This window comes from Toxorhynchites rutilus, chromosome 2 (assembly GCF_029784135.1).
Source record: "Toxorhynchites rutilus septentrionalis strain SRP chromosome 2, ASM2978413v1, whole genome shotgun sequence".
Taxonomy (NCBI): domain Eukaryota; kingdom Metazoa; phylum Arthropoda; class Insecta; order Diptera; family Culicidae; genus Toxorhynchites; species Toxorhynchites rutilus.
Window position 1 is genome coordinate 192,284,003 of NC_073745.1, and position 15,073 is coordinate 192,299,075.

Consider the following 15,073-nt stretch of genomic DNA (forward strand, 5'->3'; position numbering starts at 1 on the left):
TGTGGTTGTTAGTTCACGAAGAATATCACATCCTATGCTGCTTTGTACATTTCTAGGAAAATGATATGATATTTCTTCTATTATATTCTATGCTTCTATGCTATTCTATTAAGCAGAAGAACAATATTTTCTTCTAGTAGAACTACGATAGGTTCGCAAAGTTTCGGAGATCTCCGTAGCCTGCGCGTGTGTTTACCAAGCGAACGACCGTGGCCAAGCCTCCATTGATTGATGTTTTTTTTTCAAGGCCAGAGGCGAATAAACTTTATAGTTTGAAGCTTGTATAATAGGAAAAATCAATCAATCTGTTCGCGACCAACAGCGCGAATATTGAGCAAGACAATAGATTCCCTTCTCCATCACTAACCATATCCCCATCTATATCACAATCCCATTCAAAATGCAATGTTTGGTGTACGACACAAAGGCAGACAGCATCATATTTCGACTCACAGCATAAAATTAAACGCATCCAAAAACATACATACACATATTCCCATTCCAAATCCAACCTTTAATTGTTTAGCAAGGGTTTTTATTCTCTATATAAGTTTAATCTAAATGATCTTCCTCAAGACCAAAGTGCCATTTCATCCCGTTTCCTAAGCTATCAACATCGAGGCCTCCTTCAGCCGAAGGACTCACCACACACAATCAATCAATTTTCAATGTTTATTCTAAGTTCGTCTCTAATGGCTGTATGCAGCAAGTAGGGGAAATGGGGGGAATTTGGCAAATCACCTAATATTTTCAAACCAATACGTTCTAAATAAAAAATGTCACATTGTATGATGAGCTACACTTGTTTTCTCACAATCAATAATGTTTAATCATTATATCAAGCTTCAAATTACCAAATATATAATAAAATAAAAAAGATGATTTTTGGACATTAAAATTTGATGCGGGGTGATTTGGACCAGTGTGTGTTTCATCGAAACATACGGTACATACGGTTCAACAATAAAAGGAGATGACATAAAAAATCCATGTTGAGCCTTACCTTTTGAGATAAAGAGGTGGTCCAAATCACCCTGTGTTACCCTAGCAGTAGCCAACCTTCAGCTACAATATTGGGCCCTACTAAAAAATTGACTCAATAAGAATGTTGCATTTGCAAATTTGGTTGATACCGAGTAAAAGTTATCGGTGCAATTGTCATTATTTTTTGAATTGTTCGGTTTACTTGCATATCTTCAGAGAATTGATTTGTTTTGATTTGTCTCCCTGATATTTTTATTTTGGGAAACATTTCAGAAACGCTTAATAATTGGGGAAAAAGAAATGTCGCATATTGTTTATATATGGTAACACTTAAACATATCTTATGTTGTACTTATCGCATCGGGTCATACTATACGGCTATTTAAAGACGACAATTTTTGCTACAAGTGTCGTTTTGACACTGTTGTGATTGTCCTTTTCAGTCTCAAGTTATAGCGCGTCAAAAAAGGAGTCCACCAAGCAAGAAATTCGCTATATTTTACGTTTTTACTACCTGCGAGGTAAAACTGTAACGAAGGCGGTCGAAAAAAATCGTGTAGTTTATGAACCTGATACTGTAACGATTCGCATAGCACAGCGTTGGTTTGATCGATTTCGTTCTGGTGTAGTAGCTGTCGCAGATACACTCCGTACTGGTAGGCCAATCGTCGTGGAAACCGATAAAATCGTTGAAATCATCCAAGTAGACCGGCATGTTAGCACTCGCTCGATTGGCCAGGAACTTGGTATAGACCATAAAACCGTTTGGAACCATTAGCAGAAGATTGGATTCCAAAAAAAGCTGGATGTATGGGTGCCACACGAGTTGACGCAAAAAAATCTTTTAGACCGAATCAACACCTGCGATGCACTGCTGAAACGGAATTAACTCGATCCATTTTTGAAGAAGATGGTGACTGGTGATGAAAAGTGGATCACGTACGACAACCTAAAGCGAAAAAATTCGTGGTCGAAGTGCGGTGAGCCGGCCCAAACCATCGCCAAGTCCGGATTGACGGCCAGTAATGTTTTGCTGTGTGTTTGGTGGGATTGGAAGGGAATCATCAACTATGAGCTGCTCAACTATGGCCAGACCCTCAACTCGGTTCTCTACTGTGAGCAGCTTGGCCGTTTGAAACAGGCGATTGACCAGAAGCGGCCAGAAATGATCAATAGGAATGGTGTTGTTTTCCACCAGGACAACGCTCAGCCTCACACATCTTTGATGACCCGCCAGAAGCTACGGGAGCTCGGATGGGATGTCCTATTGCACCCACCGTATAGTTCAGACCTGGCTCCAACTGATTATTATCTCTTCCGGTCCATGCAAAACGCTCTTGGTGATACTAAGTTGGCCTCAAAAGAGGCTTGCGAAAACTGGCTGTCTATGTTATTTGCAAATAAGGAGGGGGGGTTTTTTAAGTTGGGGATAATGAAGTTGCCTTCTAAATGGCAACAAGTTTACGAACAAAACGGCGCATATCTGACTTAAATTTGATAATTTAAAGTATGTTAAATAAAGCGTCAAATCTCGATCAGAAATACGACATTTATTTTTCCCCAACCCAATATATGCAAATTGCAACACAAGAACTAGACCCGATAAGATTATCTCGAATTACAAAATACGAAATTTTGCTCGAACTGTTCGTGATAGTGATGGTCGATTCTTATCGACCCGATTTACATAACAGGGTCCATTGTTCCATGTGACAGAAAAAAAAGAAGATCAGCATTTTTTTTGTCATGCCCTCGGACAAGTCGTAGAGGTTCACTTCTACTGTACCCTCCTCTAGCGTGATCTCCAATGGATGTTTGTTGCAATTTTATTTGATTGGCCTGCTCTGTGCTTCTCAAATTGTACCGATCAAAATGAGCAACCACAGTTACAGCGAAATACGCTTTTCTCCACACAGACTTCAAAACCAAGGAGCCTGAAGAAAAAAATTCGAAGCAATCGTCGCTGCTAGTAAAGAGAAAAATGCTACCAAATTGACTGGCAGTTTTACTGGCGAAAGGTGGACTCGAATTGCAGGACTTGTTTTACTCGATCGATGGCGCAGACGTTGAAGAAGATGCTGAAAAGGGATTATACCCTTTTAAGGTGAAGGTGGAAGGAAGCCATTGTAGTAGTATAGGTAAAACCACGTGTAAAAATGGGGTAATAGTGTTTGCTAGCAAGCACACGTAAATAGATCGTTTCATTTATCAGACTGTGTGGCCTTCATTGACACGAGTATTTGAATACATTTGAAAAAAAAATAACAATTCAATACTAAAGTAAAATGTATGAACGATATGTTCCGATGAACAATTGCAAATATTAGGCTGTCAAAAAAGTCCCGCGGTATTTCCGCGAGCTCTCGTTGTAAGCGCGTAGTTCTAGTTGTATTCATTGTATCGAGTCATACTAGAGCTTGTTGGAAAGGTATTTTTGCGCGCACAGTGTTTTGTTTGGTTAAGTCGTTCGTGAGTTATAGTGTCGCAAATATGGAGCAAAATAAAGAGAAAATCCGACATATTTTACAGTACTACTATGACAAAGGCAAAAATGCATCTCAAGCTGCCATTAAAATTTGTGCAGTTTATGGACCCGATACAGTTTCCATTTCCACCGCACAACGATGGTTTCAACGTTTTCGTTCTGGTGTAGAGGTCGTCGAAGATGCTCCACGCTCCGGAAGGCCTGTCGTCAAAAATTGCGACAAATCATTGAATTAACCGAGAAATACCGGCATAGTAGCAGCCGTAGCATCTGCCAAGAGCTGGGGATAAGTCATCAAACCGTTATTAACCATTTGAAGAAGCTTGGATTCACAAAGTAGCTCGATGTATGGGTGCCACACACGTTGACGCAAAAAACATCTTTGACCGTATCGACGCATGTGAATCGCAACAAAATCGACCCGTTTCTGAAGCGGATGGTGACTGGCGATAAAAAGTGGGTCACTTACGATAACGTGAAGCACAAACGGTCGTGGCCGAAGCCCGCTGAAGCGGCTCAGACGGTGGCCAAGCCCTCATTAACGGCCAGGAAGGTTCTGCTGTGTGTTTGGTGGGATTGTCAAGGAATAATCTATTATGAGCTGCTTCCCTACCAACCTTCCCTGCCAACAACTGGACCGCTTGAAGGTAGCACTCATGAAGAAGAGGCCATCTTTGATAAACAGAGGCCGCATTGTCTTCCATCAGGACAACGCAAGGCCACACACTTCTTTGGTGACGCGCCAGAAGCTCCGGGAGCTCGGATGGGAGGTTCTTTTGCATCCGCCGTATAGTCCGGACCTTGCACCAAGTGACTACCACCTGTTTTTGTCCATGGCGAACGAGCTAGGTAGTCAGAAGTTAGCCACAAAAGAGGCCTGTGAAAATTGGCTATCCGAGTTTTTTGCCAATAAGGAAGCGAGTTTCAATAACAGGGGTATTATGAAGTTGGCATCTCGTTGGGAACAAGTCATCGAACAAAACGACGCATATTTGACTTAAAACAGATGATTGTAACTAATTTTATGAACAAATGAAAATTAAAAAAAAATACCGCAGGACTTTTTTGACAGCCTAATATGTATAGAAGGTGCATTTGTATATGAAGTAAAATTCTGAATCTACGCGAGCGTAACATGAGCTAGTTTATGACACAAGCGAATTGAGGCTCTTTTGGTATTAACAAGTTTTTTCGCATAGTAACTCGATGTTGATAATTCCTTAATATTTTCCTTCGTTGATCGTATTGTTTTCACATATTCACGTTGGAGAGCCTTAACCCTTCTCTTCGTTGGCCGATACATTTTGATTGAATGTAATACTTTTCCGTTTACTGTTTTTGAAAGCATAGGCAGCCGTACCAGTGTTCCGAGCTCTGCAATACAATTTGCTTAACCAATGTTAAAGTTGCTAACACTTACATTATAGACCCAATTAACGTAAAAAATAATAATTGTATTGATATCAACACAATTTTATTCTACTGACTTTCATGACATGAAACGCTATGATTCAGGAATAACATTTTATTGAGTGATTTTTATAGCTGTTTCGATGATGTTGTCTGGCATCTGCGTCGAAAAAATAACGATGCTTTCACCACAACAAACAAAACCATTGCCGAAAATAGAAAAATTAAAATTTAACTTCCAGAGCATTAGCTCGAGTTTTCTGACGTTTTTCACTATACAGTGCGACAGCAGATGAGAATTTAATATCTTGTGAGTAATCGATTAGAGTTTGGTTGATATTACTTGATGGGAAGTGTGCGAAAACGATCATTTTCTTCACACTGTGTTGCAAAATTATTGATTTTCGGGCGAGGGGTGAGGGGAGGAGATGAAAGAAATGAGCGCCATTGTGGCAGTCATTTGTGGCTAGCTTCTACCTTCACCTTAAAACGGCTATTGAAAAGCTAGATGGACATTTCTCTCCGAAACAGCATGATTCGTTCGAACGGAACGAGTTTTGTAAGATGGTTCCAACGGTAGCCCCGGATGGAACAAGTCAGCCATTGACCATGTTTTTGATGTGATGTACCGATAAAGCGAAAAGATGCGATTTTGGAAATACAGAAGCAGAAAATCGAGATTTGCATGTTATCGACAAAATCATCTACAACGCACCGGCAAAGTTGAGAGAACGAACACTTCATGAAGAAACGCCTACGCTGTCGCAAGTATCCAGGATTGTGACTTCGTTTGAATCGATTAAGCAATTGCCGGAAATGGTATCGGTGATGTAATGACAGTTGAACGTATGAGTCAAGACAATGTGAATCGTATATATGGAAGTGGTAAGCCAACGAATGGATGTTGTTATCGATGTGGATAAAAGGACCATTTCGGAAATTATCAACTGTGTCCAGCTCATAATAAGCAATGCGAAAAATGTCTTAAGTTTGAACATTTCGCTCGAGTGTGTCGGTCAACGACGAAACGCAGGTATGAAGATCCAATTTTATATCCAGCATGTAAAAGAGTAAAAACAGATAATGTACGAGCGATATCATCAACGGAGAATGAAAATAGTAAATAGAGCTTTATTTATAATATTGGTGATGGAAATGAATTCCCCTGGATTAACGTTGAAGATGTACTTATTAAGATGTTAATCGATTCAGGTAGCAGCAAGAACATAATCAATGACGACACTTGGCAAAGAATTCATGACCACGGAGTTAAAAGCTGGAAGCCGAAGCAGGTCTCAAACACGATTTTGCGTGCGTATGGCCGTAATACGAAACCCTTAGTTGTGTCACGTGTTCTTGAGACAGCATCTGTTGGTGGAAATGAACACGATCAGCGGAGCAAACACATTTTTTGTACGTCGTCGGTCGGTTCTCAACCACTGTTGGGAAAGGACAAAGCACCTTGGCGTGTTAAAAATTGGACTGGAAGAACCAAATTTGTCCATAAACAGTATTGTGTCAGTTGGAGCGAGACGTTTTCCGAAGTTGAAAAAATATTCAGCTGATTATTCCGATCAACAGAGACGTTGCTTCAATAGCTAAGAGAGTAAGACGTCCTCCGATTGCACTCCTGAGTCGAATCGAAGAGAAACTGGATCAATTACTCGTAGCAGATATCATCGAACCTGTGTCATGGAGATCTTCGTCTCTGCGTGGATATGCGGCGAGCCAATCAGGCTATCATGAGGGAACATCATATGATGACCACTTTGAAAGCTTCCTTCTAAGTTTTAAGTCAGCCAAATACTTCAGTCGGCTTGACATCAAAGATGAGTTTCACCAGAGTGAGTTAGCTGAACAATCACGTTACAATATAACCTTAATATGCCACAAAGGATTGTATAGATTTAAAAGGCTTATGTTTGGCATTTCTTGCGCTCCAGAAATGTTCCAAAAAACTATGGAGCAAATTTTGGTCGGGTGTTAAAATGTCACCGAAGAATAGCATACTATTGCTGTTCGGGTCGTCACAACAAACTAATTTTCACAGCAGCAATTTTCGTGTTTCGCAGCTTGGAACTGAAATTTCATTTATTTAATTAATTTCTTTCCTTTTCAGGTTCTACTTACATTTTACAGTTTCTTCATTAATTTTACAATTATTTTCTCTTTTCAGGTCTCTCAAGATCCAGCGGTTATTTGGCTATCAGCGGCTATCAAAACATCGATTGGTCAACATCATTCAATTCAATTATACAATTTTTAAATATTAGGCTGTCAAAAAAGTCCTGTGGTATTTTTTTTTTTGAATTTTCATTTGTTCATAAAATTAGTTACAATCATCTGTTTTAGGTCAAATATGCGCCGTTTTGTTCGATGACTTGTTCCCAACGAGATGCCAACTTCATAACACCCCTGTTATAGAAGCTTGCTTCCTTATTGGCAAAAAACTTGGATAGCCAATTTTCACAGGCCTCTTTTGTGGTTAACTTCTGACTACCTAGCTCGTTCGCCATGGACAAAAACAGGTGGTAGTCACTTGGTGCAAGGTCCGGACTATACGGCGGATGCAAAAGAACCTCCCATCCGAGCTCCCGGAGCTTCTGGCGCGTCACCAAAGAAGTGTGTGGCCTTGCGTTGTCCTGATGGAAGACAATGCTGCCACTGTTTATCAAAGATGGCCTCTTCTTCATGAGTGCTACCTTCAAGCGGTCCAGTTGTTGGCAGTACAGGTCCGAATTGAGCGTTTGGCCATAGGGAAGCAGCTCATAATAGATTATTCCTTGACAATCCCACCAAACACACAGCAGAACCTTCCTGGCCGTTAATGAGGGCTTGGCCACCGTCTGAGCCGCTTCAGCGGGCTTCGGCCACCACCGTTTGCGCTTCACGTTGTCGTAAGTGACCCACTTTTCATCGCCAGTCACCATCCGCTTCAGAAACGGGTCGATTTTGTTGCGATTCAACAGCGATTCACATGCGTCGATACCGTCAAAGATGTTTTTTTGCGTCAACGTGTGTGGCACCCATACATCGAGCTTCTTTGTGAATCCAAGCTTCTTCAAATGGTTAATAACGGTTTGATGATTTATCCCCAGCTCTTGGCCGATGCTACGGTTGCTACTATGCCGGTCTTTCTCGGCTAATTCAGCGATTTTGTCGCAATTTTCGACGACAGGCCTTCCGGAGCGTGGCGCATCTTCGACGACCTCTACACCAGAACGAAAACGTTGAAACCATCTTTGTGCGGTGGAAATGGAAACTGTATCGGGTCCATAAACTGCACAAATTTTATTGGCAGCTTGAGATGCATTTTTGCCTTTGTCATAGTAGTACTGTAAAATATGTCGGATTTTCTCTTTATTTTGCTCCATATTTGCGACACTATAACTCACGAACGACTTAACCAAACAAAACACTGTGCGCGCAAAAATACCTTTCCAACAAGCTATAGTATGACTCGATACAATGAATACAACTAGAACTACGCGCTTACAACGACACCTCGCGGAAATACCGCAGGACTTTTTTGACAGCCTAATATTACCAATAAATTCCTTTTAGAAATTCTAACGAATTCTCTGTAAATTTCTCCTTTTTTCGTAATCAATACACTTAAAAAAAAAAATTCTAAGCGTAGGAACACACTGGACGGCTCTCCCGCGCGGATTTTGCAATGACAGACCGCCGCGGAGCCTCGATAATGGAATGTGTATGATATAAAACACACAAGGCGGGGCGGGTGTGTACGGTTCCAAAATCACTGTTGTACGGTTCCCCATTCGCTGCGGTGGCTCGATGGAGATGATGCGCCGCAACGGTTTTTTGAGAGTATTAGTGTTTATGCGCTTTTGAAAGGTGAAAATAAAGCAAGCCAATAATAAATGTACTCTCAGGTGAGCCAATACGTGAAATCCACTCTGCGGTCATGTAGCTGCGGATAATCGTATTCCATACAAATTGTCGAGAAATGCAATATTTCAGACGTTTGTGATCAAGTTCTCTCTCCCTCTCGCTCAGGTAAACATCCCCTCTTCCGTTTCCCAGCATTCTGTCTTTATATACCGCCCCTCTAACCCGCTTACTGTCCAAACAGTTGTACCTTGTACCATAGAATCGTCTTGCATCCGTCTATAAACATATAATAACGGCAGATAGTGAAACCGTCGAAAGCCGCTGAATGTGTTTTACATCGAGCTCCTGCTGCGACTTGTCATTGTGAAAATCGCGCGGTAGAGCCGTCTAGTGTGTTTCCACGCTAACTCAATGCACCTGTTTGCTTTTTTGTTTTTATTTTTCCCTCTCTATACTGTTTTTATTCGCACATTTCGTCACAAGATGCATAATTCATGCAGGTAGGCCTTAGTCGACTATCGTGGCGGTGTGTACAATTGTCCTAACCAAAGGTCTTTCCGTACTGTTGTGGACAACCCTATTTTGCCGCGCTCGGATACGTTATTCATCCGACGCAGCTCAGACCGCAGGGCTCGCGTGCGACAGCATGACTGTCACTGAGCGATGCTGGAGATGCGCATATATATGTTTTTAATGTGGTTGTCACTTGTTGTTGTTTACATTGTTATTGTTGTGGACAGAGTCATTGTTTATCGTCCATAGTGAAATGTATCGTTTAGTCATATCGTGAATAAAGTTTGTTTTTATTTATTGTACCGTGCGCGTTTCATTAACCCTGTCGTGATATTGTCCCAGTGCAAGTCCAGGGTCCCGCGGTACAAAAGTGGCGACGAGTAATCGCGAGTGTGTGTTGTTTTTCACCGTCGGAAAAACACACTGAACATTTCGCCCCCCGCGTGTAAGAAAAGAAAGTGGAGTGAAAGTGCGATGGCGAGCAACGACGACGGGCAGAATAGAATAGTGTTGTGTGATAAACAATCAACGGCAACAAAACCAGCCGATTATCCCCGTGCCGGCGGTCCACTATCAGCAGCAGTTTATTCCCGTCTCTGCCGCCCAGCAACAGCAGTACGCGCCTTTCCCGCCCCACCAACCGCAAGCACAGGTCGGTAGCGATGTGTTCGTGCAAATTTTGCAAATGATGCAGCAGTGAACAAAGCTTGCGTGGAGTTTGAGCTGGGTAAGCTCTCGGAGGAGCAATTCAAGTGCTTGGTCTACGTGTGTGGTTTGAAATCGGAGAACGACGTCGAGATTCGCGCCCGCCTCCTCACGAAAATCGAAGAGAGGAACGATGTGACGCTGGAGCAGCTTTCGGAGGAATGCCAGCGGCTGTACAACCTGAAGCATGACAGCGCCATGATCGAATCTCCGTCCACGTACGACCAAGTACAATCGATACGAAAGTTTGGTGGGAAGCGGTACGAAAAGCGTGACCGTGAGTCACCGAAACATCCTTCCAGTGACACCGACAGGAAACCAAATTCGCCATGTTGGTTTTGCGGTGGATTCCACTACGTTCGGGACTGTAGATACAAGAGCCACAAGTGTTCCGAATGTGGCCAGTTCGGGCATCGTGAGGGGTACTGTGCCAGTGCCAAACCCCGAAAAACTGGAAGGAGGCGCAGGAAGCAACCAGTGTCCGCCAAGGTGGTGGTCGTCGATGTGTGCAGTGTGCAGCAACGACGCAGATATGTCTCCGTGGGCTTTTCTGGAACAAAAATTCGCCTGCAACTCGACACCGCCTCAGACATCACCGTCATTTGCAGGGAGATTTGGCGGAGCATTGGCAGTCCTGCGTTATCGTCAGCAACGGTGAAGGCGAAGACGGCATCTGGCAGCATACTATCGCTCGATGGGGAGTTCGAGTGCGACGTCACCATCGGAAGCAGTACACGACGTGAGCTCATCCGTGTAACCGAGAAGCAGCTGCAGTTACTCGGATCCGATTTGGTCGACAGTTTCAACCTTTGGGTCGTCCCTATGGACACCTTCTGCTGCCACGTGTCTGGAACGCCAGTGTCGACAGGTGCACTCAAGTCGTCTTTTCCAGAGGTCTTCAGCGAGAAGCTCGGCTTGTGCACCAGAACAAAAGTGAAGTTGGAGTTGAAAGAAAACGTTCGACCCGTCTTCTGTCCGAAGCGTCCGGTAGCTTACGCTATGTATGATACCGTTGATCGCGAGCTCGACCGGTTAGAGAAATTGGACATCATCACCCCGGTCGATTATTCCGAGTGGGCCGCTCCGATCGTTGTAGTCCGCAAGTCCAATGGCTCCATCAGGATTTGCGGAGACTACTCAACGGGTCTGAATGCAGCTCTCCAATCACAGCAGTATCCACTTCCACTTCCGGATGACATCTTCGCCAAGCTGGCTAAGTGTAAAATCTTCAGCCAGATAGATTTGTCCGACGCCTTCTTACAGGTGGAAGTTGACGAGCAGTACCGTAGTTTGCTGACGATCAATACGCATCGTGGTCTCTACCTCTACAACCGCCTGCCGCCAGGTTTGAAGATCGCGCCTGGCGCATTTCAGCAGCTCATCGACACAATGTTAGCCGGACTGAAGGGCACTTCTGGCTACCTCGATGACGTCATCGTCGGCGGAAAAAATGAAGAGGAGCACGACCTCAATCTACGGGGTGTCCTGAAGCGAATCCAAGATTTCGGATTCACGATTCGTGTTGACAAGTGTTCGTTTCGCAAGCAGCAAATCCGATACTTGGGGCACATCGTCGACAGTCGCGGGTTGCGACCAGATCCTGCGAAAATCGAGGCGATCACCAAGCTGCCGCCTCCAGCCGATGTATCCGGTGTGCGATCGTTTTTGGGGGCCATCAACTTCTACGGCAAGTTCGTCCCCAACATGCGCATGCTACGCTACCCGCTCGACAATCTCCTCAAGGTGGAGACGAAGTTCAGCTGGAGTCCGGAGTGCCAGAAAGCGTTCGACCGGTTCAAGCAGATTCTCTCGTCGGATCTTCTCCTCACACACTACGATCCGAAGCGGGAAATCATCGTTTCTGCTGACGCTTCATCCGTTGGACTTGGGGCTACCATTAGCCATAGGTTCCCAGATGGAACCATCAAGGTGGTCCAACATGCATCCAGGGCGCTCACGAAGGCAGAACAGGGCTACAGTCAGCCCGATCGCGAAGGTCTGGCCATCATCTTCGCCGTCACGAAGTTCCACAAAATGCTCTTCGGACGGCACTTCCGTTTGCAAACCGATCATCGCCCGCTGCTTCGTATCTTCGGCTCTAAGAAGGGAATTCCAGTGTACACTGCGAACCGCCTGCAACGCTTCGCCCTCAACTTGCTGCTCTACGACTTTGAGATCGAGTACGTGTCCACTGAGAAGTTCGGCAACGCAGACCTGCTCTCCCGGTTGATCGACCAGCACATCAAGCCTGAAGAGGACTATGTCATCGCGAGTCTCAATCTGGAAGAGGATATTAGGTCAGTAGTAACTAATACGGTTAAAGTGTTGCCTCTCAATTTCAGAGTCGTTGCGCAAAGCACCCAAGCAGATCCGCTGCTCCGTCAAGTCCACCGCTACGTTCAGAACGGCTGGCCCCAGTCAACACTCGATGGGTCAGAACTTCGCCGGTTCCAATCAAGGCAGGAATCGCTCTCTGTGGTGGATGGGTGTATTTTGTTTGCCGAACGACTCGTCATTCCGTCGCTGCATCGGAAACGGTGCCTCGAACAGCTGCACCGTGGCCATCCGGGCATGCAGCGAATGAAAGCCATCGCTAGGAGCTACGTGTACTGGCCTACGTTGGATGCCGACATCGTCAGCTTCGTCAAGGCATGCCAGCAGTGTGCGTCTGTAGCTCGATCACCTCCTCACTCTCCACCGGTGCCGTGGCCCAAATCGACCGCTCCGTGGCAACGCGTCCACGTCGACTTCGCCGGTCCAATCGAAGGCGACTACTACCTGCTCGCTATCGATTCGTTCTCTAAGTGGCCCGAGATCATCCGAACGACCCGCATCACCTCTACTGCGACCATCAGCATCTTGCGTGGGTTGTTCGCGCGGCTGGGTATGCCCGTAACCTTGGTCAGTGACAACGGTACCCAGTTTACCAGCGCCGAATTCGCCGATTTCTGCGCTTCCAATGGCATCGAGCACCTCACGACAGCACCGTTTCATCCACAATCAAATGGCCAGGCGGAACGATTTGTGGATACCTTCAAGCGAGCCGTCAAGAAAATTCGAGAGGGGAGAGGATCCATTGAAGAAGCACTGGATGTCTTCTTGCTGACGTACCGAAGCACGCCCAGTCGTGCTCTGCCGGATCAGAAGTCGCCATCTGAGATCATGTTTGGTCGCAAAATCCGAACGTGTCTCGAGCTTCTGCGTCCACCACCGGTACGTGTCCCAGTGCCAACCGACGATGACCGCAAGCAACCGAGGTCCTTCAACCGAAACGAGACCGTGTACGCCAAACTACATGGTCGTACCGGTTGGAAGTGGGCTCCTGGTGTCGTCGTCGAGAAGATCGGAGACGTTATGTACAACGTGTGGGTCGAAGATCGCCGAATGCTACGCTCGCATATCAACCAACTTCGGAGTCGCCTTGCTGCTGGCGCGATACCGAAGCAACCCACTGTACATGCCACCTTAAACCAACATTCGCTGCCGCTGGACATTTTGCTGGATGCCTGGGATCTCCCAAGCCAATCACCAGGTCCATCTTCACCAGAGCCTGTCTCCAGTGCTGAGAGAACCATGGTAGGTTCCGGGCCGACTCTTGCAACGTCTACGCCACGTCATGAGGTCTCGGCGTTCGTCCCGTCATCAGCATCGTCATCATCAACAACAACAACGCCAACATCGACAGAGTTCGAGTCCGCTGTCGAAGTAGAACTAGCTGTAGACATCCCTAGGCGCTCTTCACGACTACGAAGACCGCCAGTAAGGTTTGATCCGTACCACCTCTATTAAGAGGGGAGATGTTGTGGACAACCTTATTTTGCCGCGCTCGGATACGTTATTCATCCGACGCAGCTCAGACCGCAGGGCTCGCGTGCGACAGCATGACTGTCACTGAGCGATGCTGGAGATGCGCATATATATGTTTTTAATGTGGTTGTCACTTGTTGTTGTTTACATTGTTATTGTTGTGGACAGAGTCATTGTTTATCGTCCATAGTGAAATGTATCGTTTAGTCATGTCGTGAATAAAGTTTGTTTTTATTTATTGTACCGTGCGCGTTTCATTAACCCTGTCGTGATATTGTCCCAGTGCAAGTCCAGGGTCCCGCGGTACAAAACGTACTAAAAAAATAATAACATTATGCTGAACCAAGATAAATGTGTGTTTAAAATCCAAAAACTCGAGTTTCTTGGTCATGTTATTTCTTCTGAGGGAATACGACCAACTGATCAGAAAATTCAGCTATACTAGTAAAAGCTTAACTGATACTGAAAAACGTTACTGCCAAACGGAGAAAGAGGCTTTGGCCTTGGTATGGGCAGTAGAAAATTACTTTGGATATTTAATTGGTAGGAAATTCGAACTGGAGATTGATCATAAGCCACTTGAAGTTATTTTCGACCCATCATCCACACCGTGCGCAAGAATCGAACGATGGGTCTTGAGACTACAATCGTTAAAATTCACAGTGAAGTACCGCGAATTAAGGGGAAGTATAGCAAACTCTTCATCTCGGTTGGTTTGTTCGGAAGGTGCTGATGACTTCGAAAAGGACAACAAGTTCGGGATTTTGGCAATTCAAGAATCTGTGGTGATAGATGTTAACGAAATTGAGGGAGCTTCACGTGATGATCCAGAGATTTCTGCAGTAAGAGAATGTCTTCGTGCTGGAAACTGGAAAACCCCAGTAACAAAACAGTTTGAACCTTTCCAAAATTATCTAGGTTTTATAGAAGATATTATGATCCGAGGAAATAAATTGGTGAACATCTACTGGTAATTATTTTAGTAGATATAAGGAAGTTGAAATCATGAATCGCATCACTGCTTCTGAAACTGTAGAGCGCCTAATCAAGATTTTTACCCGCTTAGGATATCCAAAAACCATCACGCTGGACAATGCTAAACAATTTATTGGCAAAGAATTTGAGGAATATTGTAAAATTCATGATATTAGTCAAAACCATTCAACTCCATACTGGCCGCAGGAAAACGGTTTGGTGGAATGACAAAACACTGTCACTGCTGAGAAGACTGCAGATTAGTTACGGACTAGGCAAAGGCTGGAGAACAGATTTTAAAAACTACATAATCATGTATTACACGACAGCCCATTCCAC

General features: G+C 44.7%; 1 protein-coding gene across 1 annotated transcript; it reads left to right on the forward strand.

The window, feature by feature from the left end:
- The first annotated feature begins 9,967 nt into the window (after positions 1 to 9,967).
- Positions 9,968 to 13,807, forward strand: LOC129768492 (uncharacterized protein K02A2.6-like). The gene has a single exon (XM_055770181.1). It carries the CDS (start codon positions 10,151 to 10,153, stop codon positions 13,739 to 13,741), a length of 3,591 nt encoding a protein of 1,196 aa, XP_055626156.1. The 5' UTR covers positions 9,968 to 10,150; the 3' UTR covers positions 13,742 to 13,807.
- The last annotated feature ends 1,266 nt before the right edge of the window (positions 13,808 to 15,073 follow it).

Coding starts and splice junctions, on each gene's coding strand:
- LOC129768492 (XM_055770181.1), top strand. CDS start 10,151: ATGATCGAATCTCCGTCCACGTACGACCAAGTACAATCGATACGAAAG.